General features: G+C 36.3%; 1 protein-coding gene across 2 annotated transcripts; it reads right to left on the bottom strand.

The window, feature by feature from the left end:
- Positions 1-7,105: 7,105 nt before the first annotated feature.
- tbc1d10aa (TBC1 domain family, member 10Aa) lies at positions 7,106-22,329 on the bottom strand. 2 transcript variants are annotated; one of them, XM_073867667.1, is made up of 9 exons: positions 21,528-22,329; positions 18,000-18,099; positions 14,730-14,837; positions 14,271-14,377; positions 14,054-14,168; positions 13,822-13,887; positions 13,076-13,265; positions 10,362-10,516; positions 7,106-10,079 (listed from the first exon to the last, which is right to left on the bottom strand). In XM_073867667.1, exons 1-9 carry the CDS (start codon positions 21,710-21,712, stop codon positions 8,292-8,294), a joined length of 2,814 nt encoding a protein of 937 aa, XP_073723768.1. In that variant the 5' UTR covers positions 21,713-22,329; the 3' UTR covers positions 7,106-8,291. The 2 variants fall into 2 exon arrangements, with proteins under 2 accessions (XP_073723768.1, XP_073723769.1); XM_073867668.1 differs by lacking the exon at positions 21,528-22,329 and adding an exon at positions 15,846-15,882.
- Between the last annotated feature and the right edge of the window lie 70 nt (positions 22,330-22,399).

Here is a 22,399-nt window from a genome sequence, read left to right on the forward strand (position 1 = left end):
ATTTATACTCACCACCATGTCATCCAAAATGTTGATGTCTTTCTTTGTTCAGTCGAGAAGAAATTATGTTTTTTGAAGAAAACATTTCAGGATTTTTCTCATTTTAATGGAATTTAATGGACCCCAACACGTAACAAATTTAATACAGTTTAAAATTGCAAAGTTGTGTATTTTAAAGTGCATATTTTTTATTTTTCTTGTCAAAAATGACAATCGTTTCACTAGATAAGACCCTGCCTCGTTTGGGATCATTTAGAGTCCTTTGAAACTCCGTTGAAACTGCAAGTTTAAACTGCATTAAATCTATGTGTTGGGGTCCATTAAAGTCCATTAAAATGAGAAAAATCCTGGAATGTTTTCCTTAAAAAACATAATTTCTTCTCGACTGAACAAAGAAAGACATCAACATTTTGGATGACATGGTGGTGAGTAAATTATCTGGATTTATTTTTTTTTAAATGGTCTAATCCTTTAAAGGGTCTGTATGGAACCAATGGGTTTTCTATGCACTGTAAAAAATACTTTGCTGCCTTAAAATTTTTTGTTGAATCAACTCGGATTTACAAGTCATTTCAACTTACTATTATTTATCTTGACTAGAGATGAGTTGTTATAACTACAAGTGAGATGTTATAACTTATAAAATTAAGTTGACTTTTCTCAACTATCTTTTATAAGTTGTGACAACTCATCTCTGTTGACATAACTTGTAAATCTGAGTTGATTTAACAAAAAAAAATTTAAGGCAGCAAAGTATTTTTTTACAGTGTGGCATCGTGAAGCACCATCATATTTAAGAGTGTATGTCTTGGTCTTGATTTTAAATCTTTTAACAGAACTTTATAAAGTTAATGCTTGAAATAAGAAAAAAGCTGTTTGCCAGTGGGGTAAGCAAAAAATAATTGTGTTTCTCCTTTAAAATTTGATTATTTTTCTTGACCCATTGGCAAACAGCTTTTCTTGATTTATGCAAAAACATCACAATATTTTGTTAGATTGCTCTAAAAGTCAAGACATGAGATTATTTTGGTTCTTAAATAAAAATATATTGTTATAAAATGTTTAGATACTTTAAAATAAGACATAAACTATACATAAAAAATGATTTCATTATCTGTACACTGTAAAATGTGAAAAGTTGGATAAAAAATTACTTCAATTTGTAACACCTAAAATTTCACTTTAGGTGTTGAACTAACTTTTTACATGTATCAGATACAGCACCTCTGTTAGTGAAAAGCATAATGCAAATCTGCTGTTACAGTTCTGTAACCTTATGCCTTATTTCTCAATACTGATCAACCCCGAAAGGCTTCAGAGGTAGAGACGTGACGATATCTTCTTACTGGAGCCAGAAGACAAACTCTACAGTTCAGGTTTATTGCATCTGATTCTACTTATCCTTCTCTCGGCTGGAGTTTGATTAGTTAGATCAGGTGTGTTTGTATGGGGATACAGCCAAAGCCTGCAGCCCCCAAATTCACTCCTGTGGAGGGCAGACCACCCCTTCATTGAGGGATTAAGAAAATAACTTTATATTCTGACCATATCAAGCTTATTGCATCATTTATATAATGTCAGATAACAAAACCACCAATAAAAAGAAAACAGTAACTGTATAGCCTAGTTATTGGTTTAATTATTACGAATGTGATCATTGGAATTAGATCTATTTGAGTTTACTGCTTAAGGATTTAGAGAGAAATACAAGACATTTTATGAAATAAAATGAAATGAAAATATAATCTTGCAGTGCAGATAATATTTTTTTAATCACTTAAGATCTATCTGTATGAATAGCCTATACATACAAATAAACAAATGCTGAGTTGTTTCACCTTATAGTTGGGTAAAATATGGACGAACCCAAAATCTGGTTTAATTTTATGTAGAAAATGTCCATATTTTCCCATATCCATGTTTAATACAACCCAGCATTTTGCATATGTACTGTGCTCCACTTTCTCTATATAGAGCAAATATCCCAGATGAGTTTTTAGATGTTTGTCCAAATTAGGTACAATTAATAAAGTCAAACTTAAAGATGTGGTATTAACCCGGGGCATGCCTATCTGTTTTCACAGGTATCAACCTGCACCACCTGAAAGGCCTTTAGGGTAAAGAGTCATTTCGTGACAAATATCCAAACAATCTCTCACTTTCCCACCAACACACACTTATAGTCTTTATAGCTTTCTGAATATCAGGATCACACACATCGTTCTGGAGACTTCCTGATGCTTGTCATTACATTACATAATATATTTCATTCGTCATCAAATCTCTGCTGCAGCCCAGTTGAGATTTTTAATGTTTTTTTAAACTAGGCCAACAGAAGTGCGGTATTTATTTGGGAACAGTAACCAACAGGAGGGTGTCTTGGGTTTCTAGGACCCCTGAACCAGCAGCAGGCGCTTTAGGCTATGAGCCAGTCTGAACAGAGGCCTACTAAAACACACCAATATTTCGGCTAAAGTAACACAGTGGGTCTTCTGTAAAGAGAATCTGGGAATATGTATATCAGTCTACGTGAGAAAATGTTCATTTAGCTCAGAATGCCTCCAATGTGGTTTAATCTTCAGTAATGTAGGAAGGTTTTCTATTAGAATCTGTCTGTCTGTTTGACTATCCATCTATCAGGTTTAAAAGTCGTGTTATACAGTGGTGTACTAATAAAGGTAAATAAAGTGCAAAAATGTTATATAGTTTTTCCATATTTAAAAAATGTATTGAAAACATTACACATTTAATTCCAAATCAAAACATTAAAGGAAAACACCACAGTTTTCAATATTTTATTATGTTTTTACCTCAACAGGGAAGAATTTAGAAGCCACCAAACACTTCCATGTTTTCCCTATTTAAAGACTGCCTTAAAATCTCCATGTTTTATTTTGTGACACCATACTTACTCGTGTAACTACTCATGTAACAGTCTTTAAATAGGGAAAACATGGAAGTGTTTGGTGACTTCTAAATTCATCCCTGTTTGGATCCTAAGAAATTAATGGGGCTAGGTTAAATTGTAACATATTCACGACGCGCTGTACAAAGATTAAGTGTACGCATTGAAAAAAGATGGGAAAAAAGTTGAGGTAAGAACACAGTAAAATATGGAGAAATGGTGGTGTTTTCCTTTAACAAAATGTATTAAGTCTGTCTTGTTCTTTTAAAAAGAAGAAAATAGTGTCTCTGCAGATTTCTTAAGATTTAACTTCACTTTAAACTATTAAATTAGTAATATTTAGTTGCATATCCCTTGTTGTTGATAACTGCTGCACATCTGTGCCAAATCGAGTTAACCAACTTCTGGCACCTAGAAAAAAAAAAAAAATTTCAGCCCAAGATTCACAGTTCTACCAGAAAGACTCGAAGATAGGTTAAGAATTGATATGAGTTTATTAACAGTAGTTAGCAACCAAGGTTGGAATGTAACACAGTATAGTTCAAATCCCGACCATAGTTCAAATCCGGGGGTCACGGATTCTTGCGGTTCCTGTCTGAAGATGAAGACAGGCCAGAATCTAATCCCCCTCGAGTATGGACGGAACCGACCTGGTGATGGTGGTAGGGAGGGTGGGTTGTAAATGCTGGCATCAGTATCTGCGAACGCAAAGACAGATGAGTACGAGGCTTATATACTCTCAGGTTGATTGATTGCGCCTTGTGAAATGAATGACGTAACATTCAAGTTTCCTGGTAGAACTTAAGCTACGCTACGCTAAGCTAACATTTCCTGTAAATGTTTACAGGTTGCTTCCGAAACGGCATTTTTAAAGGAGCATTTCACCCGTAGAAACCTTAATCTTTATTGAAAGTGTGTCATATTTGTAGTCGAAATGTAACAAAGATTTAGAATTTGGTGCCTATTTGACCAAGAAAAGGGGTGTTTGTAGTCTCAATCCCTCAACAAAGATATTAGACTTCCTTCTTTCAATGATGCAAAATGATGATTTTTACATCATTGAAAGAAGGAAGTGCAACACTGAAATCTGTATTTCTCCTGTCTCAGCGGCAACTCAGGAAATTTTGCATGACCATTCAAAAACATGACTGGGGTTCTAACTATACAAAGCTTTATGCAAATAGGTGAAGTGTCCCTTTAATGTCAGCACACACGTTTTTATGGGGTAGAGATCAGGGAATTGAGCTGGCCAACCTCAATCCATTTTGAGTCTGGAACCAAGATTTAGCCCTTTTTCTTGGGTTGTTGATTTGTTGAAACACCCATTTTAGGGTCACGTTTTCCTCTGCAAAGGGCAACATCATTTCTTCAGTATACTGATGTATTCAAACTGATCCATGCTCCCTTAAATAGGCCCAACACGCTACCTGTATGAAAACATCCCAATAGCATGATTTTTCAGCTTGAATTTAGTACATGGGAGTCGCCAGAGGTTCTGCCGGTAACCACTAAACAAGAAAAAAACATTTTACTCCCATCACTTAACAAAATGCCATTTTTCTTTGTGCCAGTTGATGTGTTGATGCGATTCTGCACGTGACTTTTTTTCCAACAATGGTCCTTTACGGGGGTTTCTTGCAAATAGCTTAGCTTCAATCAGACGTCTTCTGACTGTCACTGAACTTACAGATCATCTTTGATCTTTCTAGAAGTGATGAATGGCTAAATCTTTGCCATCTTCGATCTGTATTAACTGTAGTTGCTTGTTTTCTTCCAAGTGCTTTGGGTTTTTGTTGCCATTTTAAAGCATTTAAGATTATTTTAGATGAGCATCCTAAACTTTGCTGCATTTCTTTAGACGTTTCCCCCTCTCAAATCAACTTTTTAATCAAATTAAGATGTTCCTCTGAGTATTGCTTGAAACGTCCAATTTTACTTAGAAATTCAGCAGCAGATATATTTTATAACAATGGGTGAAACATTTGTTCCCCTCTTTCTTAATAAAGAACAAAAATTAGCTGTTTTTTACAGAATGTAACTTATAAGTACACTGTAAAAAATAATACGCTGAATTTACTCTAGTGCATTATTTTTGCGTCCCTCTTTTTAAGCAAGTTTCACATGGAATTTTAAGCAATTGCTTTATTTTTTTTAAAGCTTAAACTGCTTAAAATTCCATGTAAAACTTACTTTAAAAATTGCAATTGCTTAAACTGCTTAAAATTATGCACTATATATATTAACTTTTTTTAGTAAATCCAGCTTTTTGTAGGTTGGATATCATTAGCAATGGCTCTATTGTTTTTCTATTACATTTAAGTAAATCATTTCCAATGCAGAAATATTACTAATAATAATAACGATAATAATAATGATGTTGCACTGCAATTTTTTTTGAACCCCACTGTAATGCAAATATTCTGTCTTGTCTGCATGTCTATTGGGTTATAATGTCAGGTCATATGCACATTGCACACAGTATTAAGTCTGTCTGTCTGGTTATAATGCACATATTTAAAGGTGCAGTGTGTAAATTTTGCACCATCTAGTGGTGAGGTTGGGAATTGCAACCAACGGCTCAGTCCACTGCTTGATAAGCTATGATAGCCGCCACCAGAAAAGTGTCATCGTCGGAGACAAGTTAGTAAAAAAAGTTGTCTGTAAAGGGCTTCTGTAGAAACATGGCGGCACAAAATGGCGACTTCCACGTAAGGGGACCCTTGGTGTATGTAGTAAGATAATAAAAACAACGGTTCATTATAAAAAGGTATTTATACACCACTGAAAATATAGTTTTGTATATAATTTTGCATTTCTGTCAAGAGATCCTTTTAAAAATTACACATTGCCCCTTTAATATAATGCATATGGGTGATTCTCACGAAACCATTGAAACACCACAGCACTAATCATTTTAGCTTTAAAATGTGTAATATAGTAACATTAAAAAGCATCAGAATTAACACAATACTGTGTTCTACCTTGCACAATGTGTGATTTCAACATAAGAATTTATAATTGTAAATTTTATCTCATTTTCTGCTGAAATTCTCATTACCGCAATGTGTCCAGCTGTGTTTTAACATGCGTTATGTTGTAATTTAATCAAATTAACACAAAAATATTAAGAAAAAAATAAATGGATGTTTTGCTAGACTACTTTAGATGAAAAAAAAATATTTACTGAATATTCATGTATAATAATAATGAAGAAAAATGAGGAAAATGATGTGTCCATGCCTGATGTTCTCATCCTCCGCAACACTTTTTGAGAACAGTTTAAGCACACATACAGAATTTTAATAAAGTTTGATTTTGAGTGACCAAGCACATGGACCAGTTACTTCAAGATGGCTACCAGGTAAGATTGAAATATTGTCTTGTCAGAATGCTTACACAACATTTTGATTATCATTACCGCAACAGATGCTTATTAAATGTTAATTTAATTAATAGAAGCCTAATACTTTGATTTTAAATGCATGTGCAGAATCTCCAAATTATGTTCTTTCAGGTTTGTCATGTCATTTTGAAAATATGTCAGTGTTGATGTTTTCTGACTGTTGCGATAATGAGATTTTTTAGGAGTAATTTTTTAAATTATGTTACAAAAAGTTAAATGATAAGTAAAAGTTTTTAAATTAATGTTCCCATTTACTCCAGACTTTGTTTTTCAATGTCTGGTGGGAAAAAAAGTAAATTTAAACAATTTTTACATTTTCATGCTTGACTTTTTTAAAACCAAGTTTTCGTGAGAATCACCCATATACACAAGTCTACGTCCATTAAAAACATAGATTATTGAAAAATGGTGTCCTTTACAGCATTTGAAAGCATACTTGTGGACAAGTGAGTTGTATGCTGAGAAAGTGTATTCAGTCCCATCGCCCTGATTGCAAGCATTAAAATAGCAATTTGTGTAAAATCCCCCTTTGACCTCTGACACACACAGTGGTCGTTGTTAATTTGTATCCACAGACATGGTTTTAGGTCTGTGATAGAAAAGAAAGGCCCTCTCTAATTTGCTACTTAGCAGAGGCCATCGCAGATGACCCAAAGCATTATGGGATCAGTTTACATCAGCCTCTTTGATGTCATCCTCATCGTGACCCAAGCACAGCAGTGACAGAAAACACGTTATGTGACTAATAGTAGGAAATTGTGGCTTTTTACTAAACAAGATCAACTACACGCACACAATCTGATTATAAGTGCTTTTATTTGTACAAAATCTACATAATGCGACAGTCAGTTGTTGGTTATATATTAAACATTCAAACCAAAGTTCTCGCCAAAGTCATTTCAAGCACAATTAACTGAAACACTGCTCCCATCATTTCAAAGAAAAGTATAAGATAAACTGAAAATCTTACATACATACTTGAATGTTCCAAGCTATTATTAAAAAAAATACGACTCCCTATAACATCCGATCACAAGTTCTGACCGAACAAAGCACTTTTTAGTTTTAGTTTTCTAATGTAACACACCACTCTTCTCAGATGATGTCTGTTTTGTACAAATAATAAATGTATGCAAAGTCCCAAATGTAACACAACTTTTCAGATGGTGGTCAAAAACTGAAATGGATAATTTGTAATGAAAGCACACCATCTGGTGGCTTGAGATGAAATACCTTTACAGTCCTTAGTTTCTCCCACATTTGCTTCAAAATAATTATGTGTTGTCATACCGCACCACTTTTCAACATCATATCTATTACACCTTAAATGCCATCAAATTTGACATATGTCTCTTTGAATATTTTCCTTGTAAACTCATAATGAGCTTCTCATCAGTCATCGCATTTACTGAACTATATACTGAAATATACTGCAATGCTTCTTTATCATGTGTTAAAATTGAGGCTGCGTTCACAAAACAAAAATAAATGTCACCGTCTATAATAGTGGTAAAAATGTAGTTAACAATGTAAGACTGTTAGATTTGCGAGTCATATATATATTTTATTATCAGAACTATTGCAACATAACGACTTAATATTGTTAAGCAACAAATAATACTGTAACTGAGATACTATAATGAATTATAAATTCTGATTGATTATGATTGAACACTGGAGATTTAGACAATTTATTCAGCTTTATTTAGTACTTATCCAGGAATGTCATGTGGAGATTATCTGCACGGCCCATTTAGCAGAATTCAACAAAACTGAGAAAACGATCACTTGCTTATTTCCTATAAGATTCCAAAAGTCGCCAATGCAGATATTTGGTGGTGTCCATGCATAAATCATAGACTTTTGTAGTGGGGTAAAAACTGCATCCGTCAACCCCAAATTCTCAATTTCACCAAAATAATTATTTTTTGCTGGTTTCCAATGCTGCATTCTCCCTGTCGACTATACCGTGATCGTGGAAAGCTACAGGTATGTGTCCTCTGAACCCACGCTCTCACAGGAAAGACTTAAACCGAGAACTCTGGGAGCAACGGGAATGGATTTCCCATTCACAGGTGTGTTGTTTGGAAGAATCAAAGTTGAGTTTATTGGGTGGGCAGAGTTGTTTGTATTTGTTGCTGGTGTGGAGTCTTTGGGGGGAGGAGGAGGCAGCTCCGCGGCTAGTCCTTGATTGAAGCGTTGAAGGATCTCCGCTGGGTTTGTAGATTTGGGGTCTGGTGAGGGTTTGGGAGATAGTGGCGGTGGTGGTGTGCGAAAGACACTTGGAGGGGATTGATGTTTTGGTGGTTGGAATGGATAAGTGGTTGGGATAGGAGGAGGCACAGTTGGGGCGGGAGGAGGTACTATCTTCTCGGCTAGCATTCTCTCCGGTGTAGTGAGTAAAAAGCGTTGTAGTGATGGAGAAAGCTGTTTATTGTGTAGATTGTTGGATGGTGGTTGCTTGAGATGGTCTTGGTTCTCGGGCGTCTTCTCTTGTGTAGTAAGTAAGGAGCGCTGTTGTGATGGAGAAAGTTGGATATTTGGTAGATTGTTTAATGGTGGTGTTTGCATGAGATGGTCTTGTTTCTCGGGGGTCTTCTCTTGTGTAGTGAGTACGAAGCGCTGTTGTGATGGAGAAAGTTGGATATTTGGGAGATTGTTGGATGGTGGTTGCTTGAGATCGACTTGTTTCTCGGGCGTCTTCTCTTGTGTAGTAAGTAAGGAGCGCTGTTGTGATGGAGAAAGTTGGATATTTGGTAGATTGTTTAATGGTGGTGTTTGCATGAGATGGTCTTGCTTTTCGGGTGTCTTCTCTTGTGTAGTGAGTACGAAGCGCTGTTGTGATGGAGAAAGTTGGATATTTGGTAGATTGTTGGATGGTGGTTGCTTGAGATGGTCTTGGTTCTCGGGCGTCTTCTCTTGTGTAGTAATTAAGGAGCGCTGTTGTGATGGAGAAGGTTGCATATTTGGTATTTTGTTAAATGGTGGTGTTTGCTTGAGATGGTCTTGTTTCTCGGGGGTCTTCTCTTGTGTAGTAAGTAAGAAACGTTGTTGTGATGGAGAAGGTTGCATATTTGGTATATTGTTGGATGGTGGTGTTTGCTTGAGATGGTCTTCCTTTTCGGGCGTCTTCTCTTGTGTAGTAAGTAAGAAACGTTGTTGTGATGGAGAAGGTTGCATATTTGGTATTTTGTTAAATGGTGGTGTTTGCTTGAGACAGTCTTGGTTCTCGGGCGTCTTCTCTTCTGTAGTAAGTAAGGAGCGCTGTTGTGATGGAGAAGGTTGCATATTTGGTATTTTGTTAAATGGTGGTGTTTGATTGAGATGGTCTTGGTTCTCGGGCGTCTTCTCTTGTGTAGTAAGTAAAGAGCGCTGTTGTGATGGAGAAGGTTGCATATTGTGTAGATTGTTGGATGGTGCTTGCTTGAGATGGTCTTGTTTCTCCGGCTCAATATTGATAGGGGCTGGTTTGAGGTCTGTAGGTAAGGCATAGGGGTTAGGGACGTCTACATGAGGAATCGGGGCTTTTCGGATGGTGCCTCTCTTTTTGCGACTGAATTCAGGATCCGAGTCCAGGGGATTCTGAACGATGATGGTGGGGTTCTGACGAAGGTCTTGTCGGGTGTGTGGCTCAGCGGCCATGATGGCATATGCGCCGTGCAGCCTGGGAGCGGACTTGTAGCTGAGCTCACCGTGAGTTTTTCGCCAGCGCTTGAGCTGTATGCGGTGCTCTCGCTCGACGTCCCGAGCAGATATGGGCAGCTCTAAGACCTGCACATGAAAAGTTGAGCAAGAGTTATATATTTATATTACTTACGTATTTATATATTATCCAATCAGTACATTATGTTATCATGCATACCCTAGGAATTGAACTCAAAAGCTACCCATTAAACTAGTTAAGCTATAGTGAAGACAAAGGCTCTTGAAATACAAAATTACTTTTGGAAACTTTACGGTTAAATGACGTCACAAATATAATGTAGACACCCAGTCAGATGTACACAGATTTAATGTATTAGTAAACACTAAAGGCGGATTTGTATGTGTTACCTGTTGTACGAGATAGCCCTCCTGCATGTATCGTGGGTCCAGTGCCCTGAGAAGCTCCATAGTCTCATATTGACCAGCACAAGCCTTTAGTTTCTCACGAGATCCCACCATGCACTTCAGCAGCACCAACCCAACACGGAAAATGATCTTAACTCCTATGAAAAGGGCACAGACGACAGATGAGAATTACTGTCGAAACAAAGCCAAAAATACAAATGCAGTGATATATTTGTTAGGGGTGTAACAAGATCTTGTGCGACAATCATGAGATTTCTTGTGGATGTGGAATGATGTCTCAGACTACAAAAATGAATGTTTTACATAGTATTTTCGTCTTGTTAATTGTTTAGTATAAATATCTAACAATTCCTAAAATGAGATACATTAACTTCGTAAGCAAAGTGGCTTAAGATATTAAATCTTGTTTACAGAAATAAATTATGAACATTGAAACTAGAATTGTTTTTTTTCTTATCAAATTGGAAGATATTTTACTTATTTTAAGCATAAACGTCTTGTAAAGAATTTGAGAAATATTAAAGAATTAAAAATCTAAAAATAAAATCTAAATCTAAAATCTAAATAAAAGCAAAAATAATGTTCAGGAGTCCGCTAGCGCCCTCTGCAGGCTCGTTGTAATACATAATGCTGTTTTTATTACATACAGTAGATGTGACCCATGCTAGCAAAATGAGTAAAGAGCAACAATTCTCTATTAAAAAAATCTTCAAAACTATGTATGATTGTTGTAATTTGAAAATAATTTGAAAAAAATGACAGCTGTTTGAAGTTGATAAAGTCAGGAGTCAATCGAGTTAAAGATTTTTGAAGGTTCAAAAACAAAATCACTGCAGCCATACCCTAAATCATAGATAAAACTAATAGATTTTCCACTTACAAAGTCAAAAACATTATCTATAAGGTACATTTTTTTCATTCTTTTATTCTTTGATTGACAGCGAGACAGACAGCTTTAAGATCTACTGTAATGCAAGGATCTTATTTTCCCCAACATTTCCAAAGATTCACATAACAGATTATATCTGCGTGAATTTTCATCAAAACAGATATTTTTAAAACTGAAATTCTGTGTATATGTGTATAATGGGGGTCACACGCTCGTATGTCTGTGTGCATGCCGATCTGGCAGTCAGCACAAGCAAGATTGTTTTCATGTCTGATGGCTCCTTAATAACTCTTTTAACATCAATCAAGTGCCGAACTTATCTTTATTAATAACTTTTTTAACATCAAGCAAGTCCTGCACTTTATTTTCTTATTGCTGCATTTTTTAAAACCGAAACCAAAATGTCAGATGCACATGTTGATGGAAACACATCTTTAACTAGGTTAAGCATTTAGAACAGTACACCTCTCAGAAAACGTACAAATAAAGATCAGTTTAGATGTTTAATGACTATTTAGAGCATTGGTATCACTAAACAAGGGCTAAATGTACTTATTTTTATAAATACCCAAAATTCATTTATATGTTCTTTTGCCTGCAGCTCAAAATTAGACTGCGCATTTTGACTCATTTTGCTACACTGCAAAAAATGATTTTCAAGAAACAAATTTCTAAGTATTAAATTAGTATTAAAAACACTAAATTCAAGAAAAATTTGCTTACCCCATTTTTGCTTGTTTTATGCACAAAATCGCTTAAATTTGATATTTTTGGTCTAAAAACTAGACTTATTTTCTTGTGTCGTTTTGCTCATCCAGAAAATGCATCTTATTTTAAGAATTTTTAGATATTTTTACTGAAAACAAGACAAAAATACTAAGAATGTTTTTTTCTTAAAAAACATTTTTTGCAGTGTAGCACGGGTCACTTATTTTAATGTTTTTGTTAATAAAAAACATGTTTACTTGGTTTGATACTTTATTTGAACCAATTATTTTTGCATCATCATTATATATTTTTATTATTACATCATTTTAGTTTATTGCTCACAAAAATTGTTAGGGACAGTCCTAGATTAGTTAAAGGGGACATTTCACAATACTTGTTTAAGATTTCAAATAAATCTTTGGAGTGCCCAGATTACATATATGGAGTTCTAGCTCAAAATACCATATAGATAATTTATTATAGCATGTTAAAATTGCCACTTTGTAGGTGTGAGCAAAAATGTGCCCAGTTGGGTGTCTTTTAAATGCAAATGAGTTGATCTCTGCACTAAATGGCAGTGACGTGGTTGGATAGTGCTGATTAAGGAGCAGTTACTGGCATGATATTTTTCCCACTTTTTTATTTTGATAGAAGCACTGGGGACTTAATTATAGCACTTAAACATGGAAAAAGTCAAATTTTCTTGATATGTCCCCTTTAAACATTTCAAACTTATGTGATTTCAGTTTCCCATTCATATATTTCTTTGAGGATTTCTTAAAAAGTGTCAAACTTATTTTGACAACCCAATCTTATGTGTTTGTCTCTTGGAGTAAGTGTTTCGCCACACCCCTAGTATTTGTTTGTGTATCCAAAGATATTTAACATGCGTCACTGGTACTGATATGAATGGGGGAGATTGCAATGGTAAAAATGGACGCTCTAGTCCCGCCTACCATTAAAAAGAGCCAAACGTCAATCAAAATCCTCAGAGGAGAGGGACTTTGCACATGCACAGAATCGACAGGTCTTGTTTGTCTTGTTCTAACAAGACATCGAGGCATTGCAAATATGACGTGACTTTCTTAAAAGGACTTACCATCGCACAGGAACATGTCCCACACTCTTAGCACAGAGGCCCAGGGTAGAGTTCTGGAAAAGGCGCACATGAACCACTCTGTCATGTAGAGGATGGGCTCTATCTTGTGCTTGTCAAGGTGCCGATACGCCACAGGGCTCACACGCTTCAGTAGTGCATTCAGGATTTCCCCATCCAACTGAATTGCCTCCTAATTGTAAACAAGAACAAAATGTTATTACCGTTATAAAAACACTTTACTTCTGGCCTTGACGTAATGGAGTCATATTTTTTGGATTATTTAATTTGTTATCAGGCACTTGTTTGGCTCAACATTCATTGGGTAAGAATGCATGACATATAGATTACATCGAAATTCATTTTTGCCCTTTGGAGAAAGGAACACTCTGTCGATTACATCACCTTTGACTGAGCACAAAGAAACTTTGTTTTGATGTTACAAGCACCTATGTTACACTTGGACTCAGAAACATGAGTCAGTGTTTGCAAACTGTGAACGAGGAACTTCAGATATGAATACTTTGAACAGAATGTCAACTATTAACAATGGAATGTGCTTAAAGATACTAGATAAGGTATCTATCACCAAAAAAACTGTACAGTTAATTATATTTACACTTGGTTCATACTGCATTTCATTTATTTAGTAGTAGTTAGTGTATTAAAAATAGCATGCAATAGGTAATAAGTGTACAACTGCAAAAATAAACCATTGGGTAATAAAATATACATGAATGCAATCTTACCAGGCCTGTGCTGTAATATCCAGGCAGATACTTCTCACAAATCTGAACCAGACCCCAAAATGCATCCTGAACACCAAAAATAATCAAAGCAGATTATTCCAATGACGGCGTGCAGCCTTGCACACAACGTGATGCATGTTGGACCAAAATGCTCGGTGAATATAAGGCCTAATTTGAATTGCTAAAATAATAATAAATCTATAAACACAGTTTTAAGATGCTTCAAGTTTACCTCTGCTGGCATGTGCATCAGCAGCACTGCTGCTATAGGAGCCTGAGCTTGGCAGTAACCCTCCTCTGGCCTGTATAGGGTGTAAGCCTTTAACACCCGGAAGAGATCCTGTTGCCTGATCAACACGCACATACACACGTCAATAGTCAGACTTCAATAGAAGCACAGCAGATAACACAGTAACCAAACCAGGCAACATAACACTGCAAAGACTGACCCGTGACCTCCTCGTGACACAAACATCTCATGAAAGGGGAATTGTCTGTGTAGGTCTCTCTCGATCACATCAACCCATTTAGGGTCTCCGGCCATGTCATCCAGCTCCTGATCAATGACACAAATCAGTTAGATCACATACTTAATACACTCTGCATGGATGCTGTGATCCATTCAAATATATATATACGTTGTATGCTACACATCAGTTTGTCATTGTTCGCTTCAACATGCAAGTACACATGCAGATCACCAGTAGACAGACTCCACAGCATGTCACAATATCAAGGCAAAAGCCAAAAAACAAGCAGCTTGTTCGTTTTGTACGTTTTTGAAGAAGTTCTAATGGTGGTAAATAGTGTGGGAGGAGTTCTAGCAGACCAATCACAACACTTAGGTCATAGAGCCACTATAACTCGAAGAAAAAGGTGCCATTCGAGAGTGTAAATACCATACCCACCTTAAACTTCCCAATGTTTTGTTCCCTCTTCACTTTTCCACCTGATAGGTAGAGCCATGCCCTGCCCCGTAATGATGGTGGGATTCCTTTCTGACATCGCAGTCTGACCTGCAGGTGAAATATATCTGATCGTCACATACTCGCACAGTTATATTATTAAGAGAAGAGGGAACCAGAATGCATTCACACAAGAGACTGGGCAGCAGTCCAGATGTCAAATTATATGGCAGTTTGGCACAAATAAGTCAGTCTCCCTTCAAAACAGTTCTGAAAAGCCACTGGACAAATACTTACAATGATAAAAGAGCCACAACTTGCTTGCGTTAGCTGATAGCAATGACTTTGATTTATCGATTGTGCTTTATTGCATTTTTAGCACTTTTGAAACGGGGTTCACAACTAGTTTTGCTTTATGATCTAAATGTTACGTCACAACAGGCAAATAAAATAAAATGTCCTTTAAGTATTAATAGGCCACTTGATAAACAGGACATTTAACATTTAAAATAATCGATAATTGTCATCTCTTGTGACACATGATTATATGCAAATATACATTAGAGTTAGATTGGATGCATAATCTTAATAAGTTTGCTATAAAAATACACAATTTTTAAGGATAATTGTTTCACTACTTAGTTTTTCCCTAATGTCAGCAATCCACAACAACCAACCAGTGGAGAACCACTGTTTGTGAGGAAGCAACTAGTTCATATACGTCATTATACACGTGCTGTATATGTTGTTAATGTAACTATTGAAAATAAAAATGTGCTGTCTAATTATTGTTTTTATATTATTCCATCATTCGTGCAAGCTCACTCATGTACTTAGCGCTGCGGATTCAGTACAGGTTCATGGTCACAGCAGAAAAGCAGTGCAGAATACACTGTAGTACATGTTTAGCCTGAGAATGCATTAATATAAATGAATCTCTGAAAACCATTTAGTAAATGTTTTTAAAACGTTGCGAATGAGACCTCAAGATTTAGTCTTGTTGCTTATAATCTCTGTGCAACACAAGACAAGCACATACAATAATACAGGCATGCAAACATGAAGGCCAACAAAGAGTGTTAAAGAGGACCTTTGCCAAAACTCCTCTGTTGTTTTTACCTGTAGATGACTCACTCCCATTGGAAGCTTTATAAAGCTTGAGAGAAAAACAGAGGTGAACACTTGCAACACTCAGACTAATAAATACACACAAGACCATATAAGGATAACTGATGTGATATCTGGCTTGTCCGGACAGGACCAAGCTGGAATGACTGTGTCATTTCGCTGAGGTTTTTAATTAATTTAAATGGCGGTGAGACTGCCTGAGCAAGTTAATGAGAGAAAGATGAGAAGGAAAAACAGGATGAAAGTGATCATTTAAAGCCAAGAGATCTTATGTTTTCAAAGTTTGATGTATATGTACTGTATTTCTGGTGCTTAAAAATGTAAGAATTGGCAGACACCTTATATAATGTTTATGTTACTCGTGAAGTGTAAATGAAGAGTTCAGATGCAAAAAGTGTGTCTGACATGTTTTCTTGTAAATTAGCATTTTTTTAATCAGGCTCTTATGTTTAGGTTCAGGAATTTCACCAATGAAAAGTTCAGTAACTAAATTATGTTTTTTTCCACAAATGTCACTTTAGTCATTTCATTCAAACTCTGTGTAAGTTTTGATCATCGCTCTGAATCTGATCTCTATCAAAAGTCCTTCACAAAAATGAAATTATATCAGCTTTTTGCCTCAATTTTTGGGAGGTGATAAAAAGAGGTAGGATGAAACTTTTTGTTTTTTTTTTAAAGCAGAGGGTCTGTTCTTTCATTTGATATATTCTATGTTTATATATTTAAAAAATAACATTGTCTGGAAGGCAATAAACTTTTGTGAAAATCATAAATAATGCTGGCACTGGCTGGCAACTTAAAAAAAAAAAACGCTGGCGGGGAAAGAGTTAAACAACGGGATTAAATTAATTTGCTTAATGTATATGTGCCGATAGAGGTCACGTGACCCATTCACGACACCACGCAAGGACAGCCGGAAGCGAATATGAAATTAATGGCGCCAGCAGGAGTTTCAATGCAACAGAGTTCACTGCGCACTCGAATTCAAAAGTTTGATATGTACATCCAAAACTTAAAGGGCACCCATTTCATTACTAACAATGTTATTTTGTGTATTTGGTATAATACAATGTGTTTGCATGGTTTATGGTTATATTATTTTTCACATACCGTACATTTTTGTGGCTTCAGATATCTTCCAAAAACGCAGTGATTTTGTACAAAACTCATTGATCTGAAAAGCACTGTGTCCCTGATTGGCCAGATAATCTGTACGTTGTGATTGGCCTGATTACCTCTGACGTCAGCCAGAAATGTGACGCTCCTTACCATGTTTGAAAGATCTGCTCACAATGCAATGTTAACAGGAGTTAACTTACAGACTGAGTCCAAAGCGGGAGGAATTATGATAATGTCGGTCTTATCCATGTCAACCGGCCCAGGAAGGAAACTGTTGTCTACAATCCGTGTGTTTGTTGTAGTCCAAGGAAAGAGATTTACGTTGGAGACGATAAATCGCGTCATCGTTTACTTTGGGGTTTGTACCTTTTGCATATCCCTAGCATGTACTAATACACACTTACACACCAAAGGAAATGTAAAACCATGAATCGGAAGATAGGTGCTCTTTAATAGATGAAACATCCCTATATTTTTTTATTTTCCACATTTTAAACTCTTTCATGTCATTTTTGGATAACTATTAAACATAAAACCGTTATACAAAATGTTGAAATAGTAAGGTTTGTAAGGTAAAAACCAGTGGTCACCAACCCTGCTCCCGGAGATCTACTTTTCTGCTGAGTTCACCTCCAATCCCAATCTAACACACCTGAACCTGCTAATCAAGCTTTATACAGTTACCTAAAAATTAGAGGCAGGTGTGCTGAAGCAGGGTTTGATCTAAAGTATGTAGGATGGTAGATTTCCAGGAACAGGGTTGGTGACCACTAGTAAACCATCTGGTTAAAAGTTATTGTTCAACTACTATCGTTACCAATGCAACAGTGCTCAAGCACTCTATGATTGTCTGCCAATAGGGCGGCATTTAAGCTGCGTGACATCAACTGCAGGAGCTCTATAGCATTCGGTCAATATCACCATTTTGTTTTTGATGGAGGTGGTGTTTAATGGCTTTTGCATCTGAGCTCTTCAAATGTTTATAACTGACTGAAGAATATGATGAATGCAGATGCCAGCTTGTACCTTTTTGAACCTTTTACTGATCCATTTGTCCCAGTGATTCAGCATGTCCAACCATTTTAATTCTCTGTGTCTTAACACCTCCAGAGGAACATCTTGAGCCCTGTGTGTGAGAAAAAAAACACAATAAGAACTTCAAAGTAATTTCTTTGCTGAACCTGTTCTGCAAGTTGTTTATGCAAATGTGTTCTTGATCAGATATGATTGTATTAAAGCAAAATGTAAAATGTATTCCTGTAGCTCTATGGTAGAGCATTGCAATAGCAGTGCAAAATGCTGTGGGTTCAATTTCAGGGATCACACACCCTGATAAAATGTACACCATGTAATGTCGCTTTAGCTAAAAGGGTCTTCAAAATGCATCAGTGACTACATTGTTTACATATACACTAATAATGCGATTATTTCCAATAATAAGAGTTAGGACTTAATCGCAGTAAGATGTTTACATGACTGGAGATAACCTCTTCACTCCTGTTTACATGCAGTTTTTATTTTCTGATTATTTACACATAGCCCAATGCAGTGCACAAATCATGAACTCATACTGTCCACTGTTTTAATTTACTTTCGATCAACATTTTTGTTGATCCTGGATCAACGTTTTAATCAAAGATACCCCAACCTACCCTTAACTAAAAACCCTAACCTTTTTTAAACCCTCAAATTAGTGTGAAATAATAGTTTGAGGAGTATTTCTTAAAAGCCCCTAACCCAATCCTAAATTTAACAGGCACACTAATCTTAATCCTGCAAACTGATTGGTTAATGAAAATGTTGATCCAGGACCAACAATGGTGTTGATCCAGGATCACATCTTACTTGGTGAAATCACGTTCACTGTTAAAAACAATGTGTGCTTAAGATGAGTGACAAAAACACACATCCACAAATGCGAAGTTTTACATGGCCGCATACTGCGATTAAAAATGTCGTACACCACCACTTTTAATACGATACTTGCTGCGATTATGAGCTTAATCTAATTATTTTTATTGAAGTATACAAGTACACAAGGTAAAGTTTAATCGCAATATTGCCAAAATCCCATTATGATCGCATTACGCACATGTAAATGTGGTCAATGTAGATGTAAATAGGATTTTTGCAGCCGATACTGATTACTGATTTGTTGTCTTCATGATCGACCGATAACAATGCCAGATACCGATTCTTCAAGCTGATATGTAATCTCTTTGATGACTGTAACTGTTAACATTTTTTCTAGATAAAGTAATACCACAAATGTTGCCTTTGTTATATTACTTGCATATTACTTTAAAAAGGCTTATGTCTGAAAGTATTGAAAACACTTCACAGTTCACAGTCCCTGACAGGAGGCTGTGTGTGGCGGGTGTACGCAGACAAGAGCAGGTGTGAGGAAAATTAAACTTTAAACTATTACAACTTTAAAATGCATGCAAATAATAAACTTTAGGCATGAGGATGAAATTGTCTGCAATATATACATGTTATATACGCTGTTTGATGGGGATGTGCGGATGTGAAGACGTGTCGCGCTGTTATGACCGCATGCTGTTAGATCAAGCATGCTCATAAAAAATACACGTCTCTGTAAAGGCAAAGAGAGAAATCAAAATCTGCACGTCACACATGAGCAACGGGTTATAAAAATGCTTGCACTGCATAAAAATGGTCTGTAATCGCAACCGCATTCAGGAGCCCTATGATGACAAAAGTAAACAGAAAGATCGGTTCATGAGATTGGCAAATTTAGCAAGTACCGAATGAGCCATTTAATGCCGTTATTGGCCGATACCAATCTGTAGCCGATTGATCGGAGCATCCCTAGATGTAAATGCAAAACGTTTCCTCATTTTTTTATCTAAATAAAGAAATCTACATGTAATTCTTGGAAGATACTGCAAATACTGAAACCTAATCAAAACATAATCTACACAATGCATTACTTTATGGTAACTGATAAAAACCCCACCAAAATGGCTTGCTAATATTTCAATGTCATGGCAAGCGAAACTAAAAAACCTAAGGTTCCAAGTTGATAGTGAGTCATGTTTAAAGAGCCATAACAGACCTTGGAAATTTGTGAATGTATGAAAAAATAAATGTATGAATAATAGCTTCAAGCACAGATTTAAACTTTTGGTGGACACTCAGTCACTCATTATTTACTCAGCAGAACCAAACCAACTTTACACTATTGACTAATATCAGAGCAGGTTTAAATAGTAGCTGCCTGTGGTTAGCTAGCTACATTGCCCGAGGCTACAACGGGGATGAAGTAGGACAGTTATCTCTGTTCCTCGGTTTCTTCTTGTCAGGAATAAGAGTTTAATCCTGCAGCCTAAAGAGTTAAATATGAATCTACCTCCCCTGCATCCACCAGCTTCCCTTTACTTAAACACAGATCCTAACCACCAGAAATTTGATCTGAAAGCGAAGTACGTTTCTTAAAATATTTTGGTATCCGACTACAACTCGAAAGTTTTACTTCCTTTTTATTTGCCAACACCGACTTGTACCAAAAACAGAGGAATCGATCTAAAATACTTTAGAGCCTAGTTTGGTGCCCGACGAAGGCCTCTTTCTCTCCAGTAGTTGGCAGGGACAGCGTAACCTCAGGGCACCAGCACTCCCATAAAGCTCAGGAAACGGAAAGCCTGCTGTACACTCAGTACAGAAAGACAACTATCACTTATTCATCTATTATATTCTCTTTCTGTCCATCTTAGATTAATGCATAAATGGATTAGTATCCTGAATGAAGTGTTGACAATCGGGAGAGATCTGTAAATAACATAAATGACTCCCGTAGGAATGTCACTTTTAAGTACAATGTCTTCCATAGAGACAGCAGCCTGGGCAGACATATTGTCGGTAAACATCAAAATTACATTTAAGACTTTGTTTAACAAGGTGCAAATGGCTACAAAGCAACAGAAGGTTTAATATTACTGTAAGGATTTGACAACTTTGTACTCTAAAGGTAGTGCTTTTTGTCCAAACTTAAAAGAAAGGAAGGCTGTCAGGTTTTCACAGATCCATTTAAACAGGTTTAACAAGTTAAGCAAAACTCATTCACTAAACGTTTCAAAACAAAGTTTAGCCTAGTTTACTTTGATCAGGCCAAGACACCTGGGTTTATAAATTGTTTAGATTTTGTGTGGTTATGTATGATTGATCATCAAACTCCAATTGATCTTTCTTTTAAAGGGGTTTGACCTGGTTTAGTCCTGTAATGCTATACTAAGCAATGCCTAACTTACAGACATAAACATAACAAACATATGCAGTTAAAAAACATCAAAAATCATTGTATGTAACCTTTGTGTCCGACATTTATACTTATCATTACAAAACATGCAAATCTATAAATGATGTAATTCCCTTAAAGGCACTTTCGGTAACTTAATGAATAAAGTTTAGTGAAAATCTGCCTTGAAACAATCTGTACTGGGCCTATATAAAGAGCTATACAAGTAAATCTGATTTGACAAAAGCGTCACGTGACACTTTCTTACCATAAACGAGCAACAAAACTAAACTTACGATTCGGGTGAATACTTCTGGGCTCCTCCGATAAATCCATATCTGTCAGTATTTCTTGAGCTGGTAAATCCATCGATCTCAGAGTCCGATCCGAAAGAGCTCTCCTCATCAAACTGACTGCCCAGAGTCCTCACACTCATAGTGTCATCTGATGACAAACGTCCATTCTCCCGAGCCATCATCATCTTTTCACTTACAGCATATTATTTACATCCCATAAGAACCGTAAGTTAACTGATCTGAAGTCAGGCAAAACTAAACTACATTGACCGACAATTGTGGCTCATTTGGATTCACTTACGCAATGTCGTTTTTGTGTTGTGTATGTAGTGATCTAAAGAGTCTTATGTAGAAGTTTCTGAACAACAAATCACCCGTTAAATGCTAATTTAGCCTAGCGCGCTACGTGTCACTGTCCACTCGCAATTTTGTTTGATCCCAAGACTGCGACGACCCAAAGTGTACTTTATTTGTGTAAAAGAATCGACCGAAAAACCTGTAAACAACCGGACGAGCGAAACGACGCCTGAATTTCCTGAATCACATTTTTCCAGTCCACGGAATGTCAAGAGTCCAGCTAACTGTTTTCAGTCACTAAACACCGTCTGAAAACGAGAAAAACTCCCACTCAACAATGCACCAACAGATATATTTCCTAGTTTAGGTTTAGTTCCCATAGTTGAAAAATAGATAAAAATAAATAATACGTTATTAAGGGCGTCTTTTCACCGTGGGTGGATTATGGTATTATCGCTAAGTTTCCAGTCTGTCGCTGTTGAGTTTGACATCTCTGCACATGCGCGGCTCTGTCACTTCCGGAATCCACAAGTAATTTTAAATTAATGTAAACCGCGTGTTTCACCAGTGTTGTT

Source organism: Misgurnus anguillicaudatus, chromosome 5 (genome assembly GCF_027580225.2).
Source record: "Misgurnus anguillicaudatus chromosome 5, ASM2758022v2, whole genome shotgun sequence".
Taxonomy (NCBI): Eukaryota; Metazoa; Chordata; class Actinopteri; order Cypriniformes; family Cobitidae; genus Misgurnus; species Misgurnus anguillicaudatus.